At 36.1% G+C, this 18,386-nt stretch overlaps 1 protein-coding gene across 1 annotated transcript in view; it reads right to left on the reverse strand.

Moving 5' to 3' along the window:
* DGLUCY (D-glutamate cyclase) overlaps positions 1-18,386 on the reverse strand; it is a 45,090-nt gene that overhangs the window by 21,699 nt on the left and 5,005 nt on the right. Inside the window, exons 2-4 of the mRNA XM_009904824.2 lie at positions 6,578-6,649; positions 3,180-3,291; positions 114-267 (exon numbers count right to left, since the gene is read on the reverse strand). Coding sequence (XP_009903126.1) covers positions 114-267; positions 3,180-3,282 — 257 coding nt within the window. The 5' untranslated portion in view covers positions 3,283-3,291; positions 6,578-6,649. The remainder of the gene's footprint in view (positions 1-113; positions 268-3,179; positions 3,292-6,577; positions 6,650-18,386) is intronic.

An 18,386-nucleotide genomic window follows, 5' to 3' on the forward strand; every position in this document is an offset into this window, starting at 1 on the left:
AAAGAAACTTGTTCAAAACTAACATCCGTGTAAGCAGACTGCTCTCTGAAACCTTCCTAATCTCACTAGCATTCACTGTAGAACTTTGACAAGCAGAATTTGCCTGTAGTTACCTGATATCAGAATCACTACTCAGAGAAGGGCATTTCCAGTCACCTGGTTTACTTCTGTACAGCAGTGGCAGAGGCCCATCATTTGCATGGCAAAACTTCTCAAAGTCATCAGCCAGGGACTTGTGCAAAATCACAACATTGGCCTGTTTATACCCTGAAATTTTGGAAGGTAGGAATGATTCAGCTCTTTGTGAAACAGTAATTTTTATGCATGTATTTCTTTAGAGGGTCTATAAAATCAAAACATTATAAACTACCTGAAAGAAATTTTTGGATTAAGAACTCATTAATTATATTGAACAACTTTTGGAAATGGTTTTAAAATCATAACTAGAGGCAATCTGTATGTAAAGACATTCACAGCTAAAATAGTTGACAGGCATGGGGAGTACTAGAATATGAAGACAGCATAATTACTTTAATAAACATTTGTGTAAATTTACATATAAATGTAATTTATTACCTAACCTGGGAAATTAGTATTCTAGAGGAATATGCTTTACTTTGTAAATGTTTGCACAAAGCCAAAAAAAAAAAAGGGGCTATTGCATACCACACTTACACCATTTAAAATGTTTTTAAATTATTTTTTAATTTAATATCAAGCTATAAATTATGGCCAGTCCAACAGTAAACTACAGGTATCTTGATATTATGTAGCTCATTCTTTAGAGTTTGTTGCCTATGGAGTTTTACTGTGAGCTGCAATTTAACAGACATAATTACAGCTCAGGAATAAACTCTTGCCTATCACACCAAATCTCAGTAATTTCTAACATTTCTAATTAAAAGCCTAGAATGAATAGAACTGTTACATCTTCTTCACTTGGAATTAACTTTGATATAAAAGGTTTTTCACTGCTACCATGTTCAAAAGACGTTAACCATTCTTGTAGTATCAATAAAGAGAAAACATATTAATTTACTTAGCAAAAATTTATTTTCTAAAGAGTAGCACTTAACAGCAATGGCATTTTAATTTTCCTGCATGTAAATGCCAACAGTTCAAATGCAGAGAGGAAATCTGAACTAGTCTGTTGTGCATAAACCTACCAATCTACAGTCCCTATCTCCTGTATCGATACTGTCCTGAAAAGTTATTGCCATGTCTGATAGAAGACAGAGAGTAAAAGGCTGCATAGAACCTCTTACTTTCTCAAATACTACAGTAGTCTGTCACCCAAGAGGCAGTCATTTAATAGAATCAATGATCTGCCTCAAAAGGTTGTACAAAATCAGCCAAATCTTACTCTTGACCAAAGCTAACAGAGAAGCCAGAAGATAAATTTCTATTCCTGATGGAAAAATGCAAAGCGAAGGCTGAGGTAAGCATGTATTTGCATACCAAATGTGCCCACAAACTGCTCTCTGGGGAATACTCAGCACAGAAATTCACTTTATTGCTAGAAAAAGTTACTAAATACAGAAACAGTTTCTTGCTGAAGACAGAAATACATTTTTGTTAAAATAAACATATTAAATTTACCACTGAATAAAATACTACATTAAATTACCCCTCAACTTCATTCCTTGCCATCCATGTGAAATCCACAGGCACTTTCTACTTTGCTGGTGCTATTCATGAATTCTTAAAATTACAGTTTTAATCAGAGCATTCCACTCAGACAACACTGAATTTAAAATACCAGTCACAGCTGCCAGACTGAATCTGCAGCTAACTGCAGGTATTCTGTAAACTCAGGCAGCTCCATTACAACTCTTTGACCACCTTATTACTCCTCCCAATAGCTCTTCTTCTATCCTTACTTTCATTATAGAGGAAAATACTTTTCTATAGAGGAAGATACTTTTCCTTTCCCATGTCTTTTAAAGTATATAATTGCACTATGTATCTGTCATTATGGATATACTCACAAGCAGTGTTAGTGAAGCTAGGCATGATGATCAGCCCATGCATTAATTCAACACTTATGTCCCAGTTCACAGAAGAAAAGAAAGAGCTTTTAACTTCTCCAGTGAATGACAATGAGGACAGTAAGAAACAATTATTTTACTTGTATGTCACCCAACAATATAAGATAACGTCACGATTCCTGAGAAGGTCCAGTTACCCAATTTTTGTTCAGTCTTTGCATAAGAGAGCTACATGCTCATGGCTACAGCCTGAACTTGTTTTGTATGCAAACTATACTTTAAAAAAAATGTTCAAATTACTGCAGTAATACATGCAGTTAAAAATACATTTGGGATAAGCTGTAGATTATTAACACAATAATATGTTTTCCATTAGTATTTGTCCACTAATTTAGTAATAGAAAATAAAATAATAATTTCAAGACTTACTACAATTCTATAAAATTACTCTTAATATCCTTACATTATAGAAATGCTACTACACACATCTTTGTTGATGAGACAGTTGCCACAGTATTTTTAGTTATGTGGTTATATTTTGAAGTTGATCAGAACAATGACACATCTTTCTCTGCTTTTCTCAGCTATGAGAGGCAAGACAAATAAATCTTCCAGCATGCATCCGAGTATAGAACTTTTTCCCATCCCTCTTATAACTCCCAATTTTGTTGAGTCCATAATTTCCAAATTCTGCAATAAATGAAGCAGAAACACACTTCTGTAACTTCACATCTCTATTTCTTCCCCAAAGTGTAGCCAATGCCCTAAGTAAAGCAAGATCTCTGTGAGGAACATGAGTATCACCCTACAAAAGTGATAATAACATATACAAGAAAAGCCAGATTTGGGTAAATATTTTTCTAATGTTTTCTGCATCTGTAATTTCTAAGTGACATAGGTAGGAACTGTGGGATGCACTGCAAACACTGAAAACAAAGTCCATGTACTTTACACAGGCAGGACAACACATTTTCTCTGATGCAGCTTTATGATTTAAGAACAGTGTCAGGTGCTTACAATGCGATTTCAAAAACAACCAAGTTAAGAAGGTAGGTCAATACGGCATTTTCTTCTGCTTTACTTTTGCGCTTTTGATATTCCTACATTCCTTCACAAACAAGATAAGAAAACAGATAGCTATGAATCTAAAATGGAGTCACTTTTGCATTTAGAGCTGTTAGGTTTGCTTACCTTCTGCCATTCCAGAAGTATTACTAATACTGAGTCTGTTGTATCGAATTATTCTTCTCAGTACATTGGGAAGGAGAGATCTCAAGCTTCTTGTCAAAAACATCTCCTCAGCCTTAACAAAGATAAAGTGTACTTTGCATTTTTATTTTTTTTAAACACCTTATATTTGATTTGCTGGAGAACTTGGCTTAACTCTCTTCCTCATGTTAAATCAAAGTTGTTATCACTAGGAAATCCTGAGCTATAACCCGAAAGGCAGATCAAAGTCAAAAGGTTACTTCACTGATATTTTATGACTAAATGCAACTGAAACTTTCAACAAATAACCAGAGACAGGCACCTGAACATTCAGGGTAAAACACAAAGTTTTGCTGGCCTGTAATGTAAGAAAGAGATTTATTTCCTCTCTGACAAATATTAATTCCCTAGAGTAGTCACTTTTCCAAAATTCCTTGTAACTCTAAAACTGCAAAAGCACAAATGGATTAACCCACCAAGCTCTAATCTGTAATACTACGTCTCTGTTCAAAATTCTTTTAGACAATTAGCAAAGCAACCTTATGGTAAAGAGAACTACATTCCAAAAAAGTCATTTTAATACATTCCACATATATTGTACTCCTCAGTTACTAATTATGTAGAAGTGAATACTCCTGTGGCTATTCTTCCACTGGCAAAGCCCACATGCAGATGTTTAAGTCACTTATCATACAATCTGGAATGAGAACAGAGATAGTAATCCTAATTATAATCCGTATCTCACTCTTTCTGCATCTTTTGGAGATTTAAGGTATTTTTTTTTCCCCTGCAATCTAGTCAAAATTCACACCATTTTCCACTCAACCTTAAACTACTGAATAACTAAAATCAGTTTATTACATTTATTAGGAAAAAGTAAAAGACCGCTCATAATAATAATTTGGCTGCTTATGATTTTATCCTTGGTCACTTTTAAGAAAAGAAATTGAACTATTCTCCAAGTAATCAAATTACCAACCTCCAAGTTTTCTCTTAATTCAGAAGAAGCCATTCTTGCTGTCATTCATAACAAATAATAAATGATAGAAGCTGTGCTGCTTTTCTAAAAAGATGACAGTAAATTAATGTACAATGAGAGGTTACAACCTTCTAACAAAAGTTAACTTTTCTGTCAAACGCACACAGCTTTTGCATTCTACAACAGTACAAAGTTTTGCTCTCACAGTGGAGTGGAATGTAAGTGAAAAACTCTCATGAAAATGCATAATCTAAGACATTAATTCGTTAATTAACTAACTTGAAATAAGAGCAGCGATAAGTTTTGACTGAGATTACACTACAATCATTGGTTGTTCTTCTAAAATGCTTCCCAAGACATACAGAATACTGAGAAGTTAAGATAGATGCACTGAAATTTAGAGTAGGCTTTCTAAATATTATTTGTTCTGAAATCTTTATATAATATTGCCAGCCAAAAGAAATCAGGCTGGTTTTTTTTTTTTCCTGAGTTCTAATGTAATGGTTTCAAACTCTTCTCATCTTTTCTGCTTTTACATTATCACTCTGTATGGTCTTCATTACAAAATCAGGAGTGGTTCCAAACACACACATTAAAGATAACAAGAAACTGGTTTTAGAAATGTAGATGAGCTCTAATCCAGGCCTATAAGTGTCAATTTAAGAGACATTATTGTTCTGTAAAGAGGATTTAAAACACCAGTCTGGAACTGCTCATTCAAGATGTTTCAAATTAAATACAGTGATCCAAATTTAAAAATAAATAAATGGGGAAAAATTAGATTTATTCATTAGATTCTGATTGTTTTTCTTTATTTCTGATCATCTTTGAAACTATCTAAATTATCTACAGGATCAATGGCATTAAGAATTACTAAATGGCTTGGATTTGAAACACATTCGGGAAACTAGTTTGGGAAAGAAGGTGTCTTCAGCCTGATTCAGCCCTGGTTTGATGTTAAGTTCGTAGACTGTGTGCCCAGTAGCAGAAGTGGAAGTTTTATAAGATTTTTATAACAAAACATATAGAGCCCTAGAAATTTTACACTTATATGATAGCAAGTGCTTAAAAAGATGCAAGACTCTGAATGTCAGTAGAGCTAAAATGTTGGCTGTAAGCACCTTATAGAAACACTTGGGCCTGTGGTCCTTATCTGTGAACCTAGCTTCTAGCTGCAAAGCAAGGTATATTGTTCATGACTGGTTAGGAAGTGAATAATTTAAGCATTAATTTTGTACAAAAGCAGACAGATTCCTCTCATTCAGAGGAGAAATAAAACTCACCTTATGACCATTTGCTATCACCGAATTTTGTGTAATAATTTCATAAAACTATAGGGAGAGCCCAATAGGATTAACATATTGCTTTAGGCCACTGTATCGACTATACAATATCGGTCACAGATTATGCTGCTGTTTTTCTTTATTAGTTGCTGAATTTGGATAGGTGATAAGAACTGTTAGATCCTCACAGCAAGACCTAGCTTCTGCAATTTGACTTCCTCCAAAAAGGTTGATTTCTATGCAGTATGTTGTTTCCCTGTGCTAGGGGCTATCATCAAGTTTAGGTTTCTCAACCAGCTCTAGGACTTCCTAGAAAAGAATTTGCACAGTCATGACCATGGCTTGTTTGGAATGACAGGGGAGAAGCACCAAGATAACTTGGATCTTACAGCAATTTTTCCACTTTGTCCCATCAGGATGCTCAATGAAGTATACAGACTGGCTCCGTGGAGCCCTCAAATAGCACTCAAACTAAACAGTCTGGTACAGCTGTTAATCAGTTATCAGGATCTGTCATCTTGCAGAGATTTTTCAATTCCTTTCATTTTGTTATAAGATACTTAGCATTATCTGAAATTATCAGTAACCTCATGGGGTTACCTTGGATTTTTAAAGACAGGGTGCAAGGTTAAGTGTTAAAAAGGCCTTAAGAGAAGATAGCAATAGATTATGAGGTGGCTGTTATGCCTGAAGGCATTCTATGTGGTGTGCCTTTCTAGTCTGGGTTGTCTTTGATGGACTGAACCTCTAAAGTAAACTAGATATAGTCCTGGGCAAGTAGGGCATTCACTAGCTCTGTAATGACAAACTTCATACTTAAAAGCACCCAGTCTGATAAAAACCTTGTTCCAAGTCATGTTGCTCACTTCAGACTTCTTAATTTGCAATATCAACAAGCAATATTGTAAAGCTTCACAGTACTCAAGTGTCAAGATAACTCTTAAAGAACCTTCACGTAAATATTTGTTTCTAAATTAGAAGCACAATAAACACTTTTATTTTTAGAGGTTTACATGAACATTCAACATATTTCATGTGTATTTGGAGTTTTACATACTAAACTTCAATGAATTAATATTAAAATACATTGCCATCTGCCACATTAAGATGACACTTACCCACTATCAATTTGCAGGTACTACCCTATTCTGAGTTGCACTTCCAGATCTTGACAAGGATGATGAATAAAGCTGTAAAGCAATGATAATGTACATGAATAATCTGTAAGAATGATGTAAGGAGCTGTGTGATCAGACAGTGATGGTGGCATGGCATATGTCGTATCAGCAGTTAATAGTAATGAATCAACTTGTCAGAAACAATAGTGTATTGAAATGACATTATATTAAAAAGACATATATTGAGGAAAAAAATTTTCTTAGCATCAAAGTAGCAGTCAGGAAGTACATATATGTGTCAGCTTATGTAAAAGTTCTCAAAGGATCTTGTCTCTGATTTTAATAGATAACATGAAATTGTTATGTGACATCTTCATTTAGCATATATTTGTGCAGCACCATTCCAGTAGAGTTAAGCAGCTACACAGTACATCATTAATTTGGCCCAGCTGATTTGCAAAATACCCCTTTACCTAGCCAACAACAATTTTTAGGAAGACTAGATTTGAAAGGTGAATTTTTAAAAAAAAATTTATTCAGAAATTGTGATCAGTTATTGCCATGTGAAGCTCTAAGTCATTAACCACTTGTACATGCTGTTCTCAGTGCATGAGTTGAGTATGGGTGACTGCGCACTAAAGTGCTGATCTTTGCTGGGATGGTTGGAACAGGCATGGTTCTAAACCTCATCTTTATAACTCTTTGCAAACAATATGCTCTATTTCCCCTGAATCCCACAACTCATGCTAGGAAAAAAAAAAAAATGTTGAGGGGAAGGTTACTTTATCCTGTTTAAAAAAAAACAACCTACTCCTCTAAAAGATGTACCCTTGCCTGTAATATCACTTAAAGATTTACCTTGTCTGCCAGCAAGTTGAATATTCAACAATAATGCTTGGGAAGTGACCAATACCATCCACCTTTGCCAAATAATCTGCAAGCTAACATGAAGCAAGAAAAATGCAGTTCCAGACAAGGTTTAATAAAGAGGTTACCTTGTCTTTCAGTTGACTTGTATGATGGCTAGAGTAGCCTCTTTGCACCACAGCATTGTTTGCATGTCCTGAACTATTTCTTGTTTCCTCCCTCTTTCTTTTGTCTGTAGTCTGCCTCCATCTCTGCCTTTTTCCTCCCTGAGCTCAGACATAATTCCAAATTGGAATTACCTTCATAGGGCTTGCTTCCTTGGTTTGTATTTCTGTATCTCCTGGCCTTCCTTCTTCTTACTAGTTTGTTTTAATTTGTATGCTTGCTGTGTCACTCAGTTATACCTTAAACTGTCTCACAATTTTCAAACTTAAGCTTTTTCTGTTTTCAGTCTGAGACCAAATAGCCTAACTTCAGAAATGGCAAAACACAACAAATGCTCAAATGTTTTCCTAGACTTTTTTGATGCAGACTCCTCTGAACCTTTGTAGATACATCCCTTTTTAAAAATCATAGATAGGCTTGGATTAAAAGTAGTTTTTCTAATTATGTCCTCCTTAATTTTTGACAGCAGAACCACCAACTAGCCTTGCAGAGTTATGTATCTTTACATTAAATCATCAATTGAGCTATAGTTTATATTTTACAATCTGCTGAGCATGATCTCTTTAGAGAAAAGGAAGTGCAGTAAATGAAACAATTTTTTTATTACCTTAGAGCTTTCAAAATTAAAATGTGAATTTGTAAATTTCACAGATATTTAAATGTGAGCATAGATTCTTTCCAGGCCCACGTTGTGAATTATTCATGACACAAGAAAATGGAAAAATGTCATTTAAGTGTCAGAAAGATTACACTTTGAGATGCAGTGGGTGTGTCCACACTGCTGTGCTAAACTACCCCAGGTAAAAATTTTTTTTAAATTATATAACACAAAATGATTAAAACATCCTTAGAAATGTCAGTGTGACTGCATCACCTCTACATGCCGAGTAAATTAATGAAATAAAGCTAAAACCATATGGTATTTCTGTGGTTTTACAAAGGAATCACTGGAGAATAAGTAGCCTATTTAAACTACTGCTGGTAAGAGTAACAAACAAGTCAGTTTGAAAACTGCAAAGCTGTTGATACCAGTAACAAACAAGTCAGTTTGAAAACTGCAAAGCTGTTGATACCAGTAACAAACAAGTCAGTTTGAAAACTGCAAAGCTGTTGATACCAGTAACAAACAAGTCAGTTTGAAAACTGCAAAGCTGTTGATACCAGTTTCTGACACCACAGATTATAGGTCTGTTTCTCCAGTGGTACTGATACATTAGTAAGAACATGATTTAATGCAGTGACTTTTCAAAGAGTAACCTAGAAACCTGCTTGCAAGGAGCCCAAAGACTTGCAAAATACAATCTTGCATTGTTTACATTGCTTTTGTCCTGTTTTCAGTTTAAAGTTAGATAATAAGAATGGGTGGTGGCATGTACAGGTTCATTGGCCAAAAAAGAGCAGAGGTCACTACTCAACACTGCTGGGCAGGGTTTTATGGCTATTGTCCTATAGATATCCTACCCAAAGCTACAGCTGCATAACACGAACAACAGAGTAGCTTGAAACATGAGCCAGCCCACATGCTGCCTTTTCTGATACATAATGGAAACTAATCTAAAATAATTACAATCTAATGAGCCCTTTGTGTACTATGCCTTGCCCTAGTATGAATATGGTTATGGAGGTTTGTTAATGTAAACATGGTTTAAAATGACCTGCTGCTTAATCATCAAGCTGATTTGAAATTCTGCCAAGTGACTTCCGTGAAAAGAACAAACTTCTCTGAAAATTTAATTCATTTGAATTTCCAACTAGGTCTCTTGATTATACTTGTGATGTCTTAGCTGAAGAATCAATTAATGACCCTTTTTTCTCCCCATCTGCTATGAATAATTTCAAAGCACAAAAGTGCTTTGTGTATTATTCCAAAGAGGAAGGGCTTTGTGTATTTTCAGGCAGTGGCTCGTCTAGCAATCAAGATTTAACTCTGTATTTGAAATACAGGGTATCAGCCTTTGAAGTTTATGCACCTTTAGATGAGGACTGCAATCAGAAATCTAAATTAGTTTCCATTAGTGTTCTCTCTGCTGTGTAAAGCAGATAGCCATACTTGAGATCCTGCAGATTGTATCATGACCAGAAACTGATGACAGAATCAATGTATCTTTGATGTGATCTTGTTTACTTGCAAAAAAGGAGACACATAGCATTTAGTTTCTCCCAGTGTATTAAGAACAAGTAACAGAAAGCAATTATGAGGTCCAGAGCAGCCATTTCACACTGTGCTGTGTGTTAGTGCAACATGTCTTGTACAGGCTCCTTGAACTTCCACCACAGCACTTGTGCTATTTTACACTCCGCTTCTGCTCTGGGACAAAATAAATCATTTCTCAGACGCAGAAATATGGACAGTGATTAGAGAATACCTCACACCCAAAGCTCTGCACTTGCTTGGGCACAATCAATTCAAGATCCCATTTGTTTCGGCTTTTTTATCCTGCAATCCACACAGCCTTCCAACTCCATGGTTATATTCTGATACCTGCATACCCTGCCCCATCATCTTACAAAACCACGGGACCAGCAAGCTTCAGAACAGCTAACTTACTTACGTGCACCTTTGGCAAGATACAACACACACATAAGAGGAGACAAGGACCTTGACTGAGATTTAAAAACGCCACTTTCATGTGTTTCACTCTGCTGACAGGAATATTCACCAGCTGCAGTAAGGCAGCAATAATCTACCAGAGGTGTTTTTCATGAGATGACAAGAAGTGCTTATTCAAGAAACTGAAAAAAGAAACCACATGAGGGTGGTATTTAAATATAGTTTCCCAATCTACACTGAACTACATAAGAGCTCTTGAATTGCTCCACAATTCTCTGGGATGAGTCCAGGCACCAGTTCTCTGTCTTGGACCCTTCTCTCACAGAGACAGCCCATGGACGCAGAAGACCACACCTACAGGCCACCAACGATGGCCTCTCACCCGCCACCTGAAGCAGCACCACCCAGCTAGCAGAGTAGTGCATGTTGGAGCCAATGCAATAAGCGTTGGATGCAGAAAATTTCCTAAAGTGAGGAAAACTTTTCTTCCCAATCTCGCTCATACAGAATAAAAGTGGAAGTCCATAAGACAAAGTACAGTGACTTGTTCTGCTTTGTTTACAAGGCAGCAGCCACAGGTGCTTATTTTGATAAAGTATGTCACCACCTAGGTTACACCCAGTCACATCATGCATGGTTACAGGACTGATGGCATGCCCATTCCTCCTGAGGAATTCCATCTGGACATAAGCAGGTGAGTAATGTACTGCTCCCTGCACACCATAAAAATAGTACCATGTTCCCCAAAAAAAGTCATGCTCCTGACATAAGTTCATTCAGGCTGCCCCAGGGATTGTGTCATTTGTTTTGAGTTCACATCTGCCTGCAGGTGCTGTAACTGCACTTAGTGCTCCTCACCAAGCAATTCTCCTCAGATACCATCACTAGAGGAATGGTTGCAACCTATGTATTTACAAAAAGATGGTGCTGAAATGTGGATGTCTCAGTAGGTTGTGTCTGGCAAACCTCCAGGGAATTGTACCTCTCCAAACACTACCAAGGACAAATATTTTTGCCTATACAAATACTTCTGATGGCGAGATACTGACTTTTGTTATTACACTGCTCCCTTCAGCTCTTACACCAAGAAGTACTGTAAATTTATCAAAAGGACTGAGCACTGTTTCTGTGATGGAATCCCTGGTTTAAGCAGTGTTATTTGGACAATCAGGTTAATCACTACAACATCCAGGAGCAAGTGTAGATACAGTGCTGTTAGCAACTGTGCTACATGATGGCAAATGGTATATGCTGGGATTGCTCTTTTATTTTGGAGCATCCATGCTGCCCGCAAATTGAAAGTTAATCTGCATCAAGGATGTCTATAGAGTTATGTTCTGCAGCACCCATTCCAACTGGAAAGGCTCCATGAAGTTTCAAACAAGTTACGGATGCATTACTCTTTTCATTACTGCATAACTGACAACTGTGTATTATGTGGCAACTATAGTTGTCATGATGATCTGGAAACTGCCCTTGATGGTCTGTTCAGTGCATCCAGGCACCCACAGATGCAGTTGTGTCCTGACTAACCAACATTAGTTCTGATGCAGGCAGTCTGTCACAAGCTGTCACCTCGGGTGGCAGCAGCACTGTGGCTATGCAGCAAGTGCATGGAAGAAGTTTAGGAGCTGTGCTAGGCTTGGGTCCCAATACAGGTCATGTGAAGAACTTCTTATATATGTTCCTGGTTAGAGACCAGTTATCTGCTGAGTAAATTCTGTCACTTTGTCAGCTATTCAGTGACTTATACGCTACACTAATGTGTTGAATGCAGTTACAATAGAGTGAATATCTCAAACAGCAGCCTTCATGTGCCATTTCAGCAGAGAAAAAAAATACACAGTTACCTGTCTAGCTCTTAGAATTAATCCTGAACTTTTACTGCTTTTCCCTATGTTCCGTGGGTAGAGTAAGGCCTATCACCCTCATACCTTTTATCACTGCTGTGTGTTTTGGTTTTTTTAAAATAACAGCTCAGTGTTAAGAAGATGACTCATACTGCTGCACCATCAGTTAGCTGATTTGAAAGAGATGTTAATGTCATCAAATTGATTTTCATTACCAAACAATAAGAAGGTAAGGGCTGAAAATGTCTTATGTATCTATCACTTCATGTTATATTTAAAAAATAAGCTACAGATGTTTGTGTACTTTGGTGTGCTCTGCTTACAGAATTCCATTTTAATACAGATTTGAGCCTATATTTTGTACAGAAGCAGCTATTACTACTTTTTGTTTATTTATTTTTTTTTTATTCAGGGCTTAGTTCCCAGATACAGTTGAGGTAATATGCATAAAACCTTGTTTGCCTCAGAGCATACAGTTCAAAGACTCAAATGTATAGTACTTCTATGAATACAAGTAACAGAGATAAGTAGATAAGTAGTCCTATTGAGTTCAAGGACAGATGAAGTGCTTAAACATTTGCTGTTTTGTATTTAATTTGCCCAAGCGTTTGCATAGAAGCATACTACACACAGATAAGAAAGATGTAACAGAAAAGTTAAGTACAGAAAAAGATACAAGCAATACCCATTTTTTCCAAAGAGGCATCAGACTACGCAGTGTATGCAGTGAAAAAAGACAAGACAAATTAAAGGCACTCAGCAGCTTGTATTAATGGGCTCCAAATCATACAATTAAAACATAGCACACACATTTGCAAAAATTAAACCACAAAAATCTACGTGTTTTGTCTCCAAAAGATTAGTCAAACGCGAGGCTTTGATGGAGGGGGAAAGGGAGTAATGAGTTTGATTCAAACCTAGGCCTATTTAGTTAACTTTTAAAATAATCAGTATGAAGACACATTTTTTGGATCATCTACAGTTTTGAAAATGGAGTGAACATTTGACATCAGCATTTCTGGACAGAGAAGGATAAATCTGCAAAATGGATAATTGCTCAGCTATCTGGAAATAAATATAAAGGAAGAAAGTCATACAGAGCAAGATATATCATATGCTATACCATACCTGTCAGGGAGTATTTTCATAATATGCAAAGAGGGAAGGATACTATCATTTGAATACAGGCTGAAGGTGTTTCTCACTAAGAAAGAAGAGAGCATTTTAATTAGCTAAAAGGATCACAAAGAAGCATCAGTTACTAGAATCTGCTATGATTTCCAGTTAGATTGATGGAGCAGTTGAAGACTGCTATTAAAAAAAAAAATTGCTACTACTAAAACATTTGAAAAAATGATGGTAGATAATGATTTAAAAACTCACTTCTCTACTGGTAAACTTCTCTAATGGAACTGTCTCCTCTATTCTCATATTATCTGTCTTTGTAAGACTTTGACAGAGAAAGTTTGATATGCAAGGCTAACTTTGAATCTGTTAAGCACTTCAGACTGCAGATATATGAGATACACCATCATTATGTCCATGAGAAAATTGTCAGGAAGAATGCAAGTTCTCTGGAGCATGAAAATACATGACTGGAAAGAAGCAAGATTTCTTGCTTGACATAAAAAATATAGTTTACCAGAAAGCATATAAAAGAATATGAAACCGTACATAACCATCCTCCTGCTTAAACAATAAATATGTTGTTGTGGGTTGTTTTCCCATGTTCTGGAAAGTTTGAAAACTAAGCATTCTAAGTAGATCCAGCTTCAGTTTGGAAAATCTTATGCAATATTTTCCACTCCTTTTGTAGAAGGGCATTTTTGTGATTAGTACTTGCTTTCATACACTAGGCAAAAAATATATGACATATATGCTTTTGTTCCATAACCAAGTTGTTCTCAACTAAAGAGAGTTAATTTAAGAATGCATAAATTTAATAGAATAAGGGATAGTTCAAAATTAATATCTTACAGTTCAAAGAATAGAATGATCTGTGCGTGACCTTTTCATGGTTACTAAGTCCACAAAAGAAAATATGCAAAACAGTGTGTATGAAGCCGACATTGTTTAGGATATAATCTAGGTATATTAAAAACAGCTAAGAATATTAGCAGAAATGCATCTAACTTCAGTGATTCTGAGTTTATGAGCTGTGCAGAAGTTACACATCTCAAATGCCTTTATTTCAAAATAAACAGAAATAGAGAGGATACCATGCTTACAGATGGCCTATTCCACTCTTGATAGACATGTAGTTTTGATGGAAGACTAGTTTATGTCCTTTATTGTAATTACTGGCTTCGGTGAAAAAAAATTAAGCTTTCACAGTTTTCTAAGGGCTTTCCTCTTAGAACATTATTGAGAAATCAGGGGGCATACCTTTCTGTTCTGGATCTGTATATAGCTCAGCACAAAGGAGTGCAAATCTATAGGAAGGGTTCATCGGCATTACTGCAGAGTGACGTAATCTCTTAGCTGCATTGAATACTTGTTCTGTGACTGCAACCATAAGTATGTTTTCAACTACAGATTGAAATTTCTGGTGAAAATTACCTCAATATCACCAACAAAATAATGTTTATAATTAATTAATTAATTAATTATATTAAAAATCAGAATACATTTGTGTCTTCTTTGAAACAACTTCTGAATATTGTAGGTCACTTCACTGCTGGGATATTTACTGCATGAATATATGGACTTGATAGATGCAAGACAAGCAAATAACCAGGAAAGATAAGACATAAGCCTCTCTGAAGCAAAAACCCAAAGATTAACAATGAACATTCTATAAACAAGGGAGAGTAAGATTATTAATAAGATGGATAGGCAGACTTTCTTTAATGTTTTGGGTTGATTTTTATTCTAGACAACAAGACCCTATGATTTCTAGTATTTGTCATTTCTAAGAATCTCAAGAGGAATAAAGTTTGCAAAACCAAACAGAACCAAATCAATAGGGCCAAAATAGTTTTAATTGTAGCCAAAATCTTCAACTATTGAAGAGGATGCACTGTGAAACTTCAACCTAGAAATGTAAAAGCATTAATAGGGACAAATGATGATACGCAGATGCGCAGCTTCTCTTGCAACTATGATTATAACATCCTTGACTCTGTAACTGAAGACGAATGTTGTTGCTACTGTAGCATAGGCAAGAGTTGGGGGAAGGCTGCTTGCCTGGGGTGTGTGGGTGGGGTGAGAAGGCATTTACTTCTGCAGGGAGGCATTAGGAAGATTAAGCAACTGTTGCCTTAGAGAAGGAATGATTACTTTTTCATGGGATATCTTAAGTCAGAAAGTATATAAAAGGCTACAGAAAGCATGGCCCTGGTCTGCCTTGAAACACAAAATTAAATAAGGGATTAATACTTGCTCTGTGTTTGTCAAAAGCAGGGAAAGACTCATGATTTCTGCAGAAATCCCTGTCATCTCTTCCCTATATATCCATTCAAAGATAGCACTCCAGGACTACAATGGGTTTGTGTCCAATCCCAAATGATTTACAGTTGGTATTTTGGTACTTGCTGTCCAAAAGGAACTATCTTGTTTTATGCATAAACTAAACCAGTACCTCACGCTTGTCCACTGTCTTCAATCAAACACTTTCTAAAGAAAAATGTCACACAGTGGAGCAGTTTAACCAATTTATTATCTAAAGACTTTGGAAAATAATGGAAAGCATCTCACATCATAAGCCTACATTGCAGATACATGTTACCCAGAGAATGAGAAATTAACTTGAAGTCATACCCTAACTTCTCTGTCTATTAAAAGTAATTCTAAGAATCTGTGGGGTTCTTTCCATTTGACTTCACATTCTGAAGATTCATCCCACTAGACTTGTATGAAGGCAACATGGAGTCCTAAGGGAAGCAAATCACCACAGAGTTTCTGTGATGACACTATAGATTTGGTCTAATAAAAATTAATAAGACTGTGTTCTTTTGAAGCTGGAGAGAGATGTGGAATTAGTCTAAATCTTTATTAAATCCCAGAAAATAATGGGGGGTGAGATGGCTGAAGTAGCTCAGAGTTAATGGAGTTATTTACAATATCAACAATCTGCAGTGCTGTAATGTTCCACATTGACATTTTAAAAAGAGGTCACAACAGAAAAGTAACTTTGAATGTGACAGGTAAGGAGGTAGATGCCAAACCTTGCTCTTACCCTGACTTAATAAATGACTGCCAAAGGAACATTGCTTAATAGGACATCTCTTTGCATAGAACTCTAACACTTCCGAGAAAAAGCAAATCCTGAGGAATTTACAAAAGAAGTGTAAAATGCCTTCTGACCAACTGGACTTTGGATAACCTCTTGAAAGCCTGTCATAGCAAACACCTTACATTAGAAAACAGATGTATTAAAACTGAGGGCTCTAACATCCTAATAACTTAGGTTTCCCCTATAAGACTTTTACCAAAGAAAACTGGAAGAAGTGAGGCCATGTATAGATTACTGAAAGCTTGAAGAACTGCTAGTGCCTAGTGCATAACCTGGGGCCTACAGCAAGTATTTTACTGGACATTCTGAGGAGGGAGACTGATGCTTTGCCTTCTGGGTTTGCCAAAGAAAACAGAGGCAGATGCAAAAAGCAACGGAGAAAATAAAAGGTAACAATTTGTTGCTCCCTTTTTCAACTAAATCACGATGAGCCCTCAGATGAAATTAGCAAATGTGAAGTCAAAGCAAACAAATGGAGGTCTTTATTGACAGACTGCATGATAATTCTTAGAAGTTTTTACCACAGCTTGTCATGACACCATACAGCTGCTGTTGGTCAGTGCTGAAGACAAGAGCTAGACATATCCTAGTTTGTATCCTACAGATCCTAGTTCATATCCTCTATCTTAATAAATCAGTATGGGATGAAAAATTAAAGAAGACCCACAATGAAATCATAGAATAGCTGAAGTAACAGTACCCAGTTAGGTCTAATCCCAAATCACACAGTCTACAGTGCTAGGGTCAATTAAGTTAAAAATCCTGTTTTTTGGTTTGTTGTTGTTTAGGGTTTTTTTTAGATGTATTGAAAAAATGTAATTTATTGTTATATATACTGGTTTTGTCACCTGGCTTATCACAGTACATAGTTATAAGGCTGCTGACATAAAATCATGTTATATGTTATCTTGCATTATGTTAAGAGGTGCCTTCTAGTCACCTGAGAGAGTATTTAAGATTAATGGGAGATTTATGTTTTGTTTTGTTTTGTTTTCTGAGGAGCATCAAGTTCCTCCTAAACTCCAGGAAATATATTACCAGAGTCTGCAATACACTTCTCTTAATTTACCCATGTCTTGGGATGTTATTTTCTGTTATTTTAAATCATGGAAACACCTTACCTTTTTTAATTTAAAAGAGGTTCAAAATCAATAGCTATATGACTTTTGTTAATGTAAAGGAAATACAAAAAAAAAGGAATCTCTGCAATGTTGCTCACTGCATTCAATCTGGTGGGGTTTTTTTTAGCTCCATGATAATTTAACAGATGCAGTATCTTGAAAAACATCAGTAGAAAAAAAAAGTTGTGAAAATGAATGTATTAGTTTTCATTTATGCTTTTCAAGAACGGCTTTCCCATCTTCATTTTATGTAGCACTTCTTTTCACTTACATCCTTTTCAGTAGGCTTTCCTTAAAAACTACAAAGAATGCATACCTTTAAGCTCTGCCATTTAATCACTCTCATGTTTTTGCTTCCTCCTTTGGAGGTGGAAAGCAGAGGCATGGTTTCTGCAAGTATCAGGATGTATTTCCTCATGTCTAGCTTTCAGATCAACTTGATTAGCTTCGCCTTTCTAAAGTCCTCTTCTTGAAAATTTACAGTCAATTTTAAAAACAGTGAGAATTCACATGTAAGTCTTCTGAAAAGTATTTTGACTTTAACTGCAATCAGTATTACTTAGAGTTTTAATGAAAATATTATGTAGAACAGCCCTGTGTGTTTCTTCCAACAAATCTGAAAATTATTTCAAATTATTGTGAGTGAGGACTAGGCTTCAAAAGTCAATTTTTTGGTATTTATTAGGAATTCCATCTCTGTCTAGCTTAAGCACTTAATCAGATCAGAAATTGAAATCACAGCCTCACAAAATGGTAGGAGTTGGGAGAGACCTCTGGGAATCATCTAGTTCAAGCCTTTGCTAAAGGTTTGCCTAGAATCAGATGGCACAGGAACATATCCAGGTAGGCTGTGAGTCTGTAGACCTCTGTAGTTCCCTGTCTCTCTTGAACAGAGGAGCCCAGAACTGGACTCAGTAATCTAGATGTGGCCTCACTAGGGTGGAGGGGAGGAGGAAGAGAACCTCCCTCGACCTGCTGGCTACACTCTTCTTAATGTACCCCAGGACATCATTTGCTTTCT

Source organism: Dryobates pubescens, chromosome 5 (genome assembly GCF_014839835.1).
Source record: "Dryobates pubescens isolate bDryPub1 chromosome 5, bDryPub1.pri, whole genome shotgun sequence".
Lineage (NCBI taxonomy): Eukaryota > Metazoa > Chordata > Aves > Piciformes > Picidae > Dryobates > Dryobates pubescens.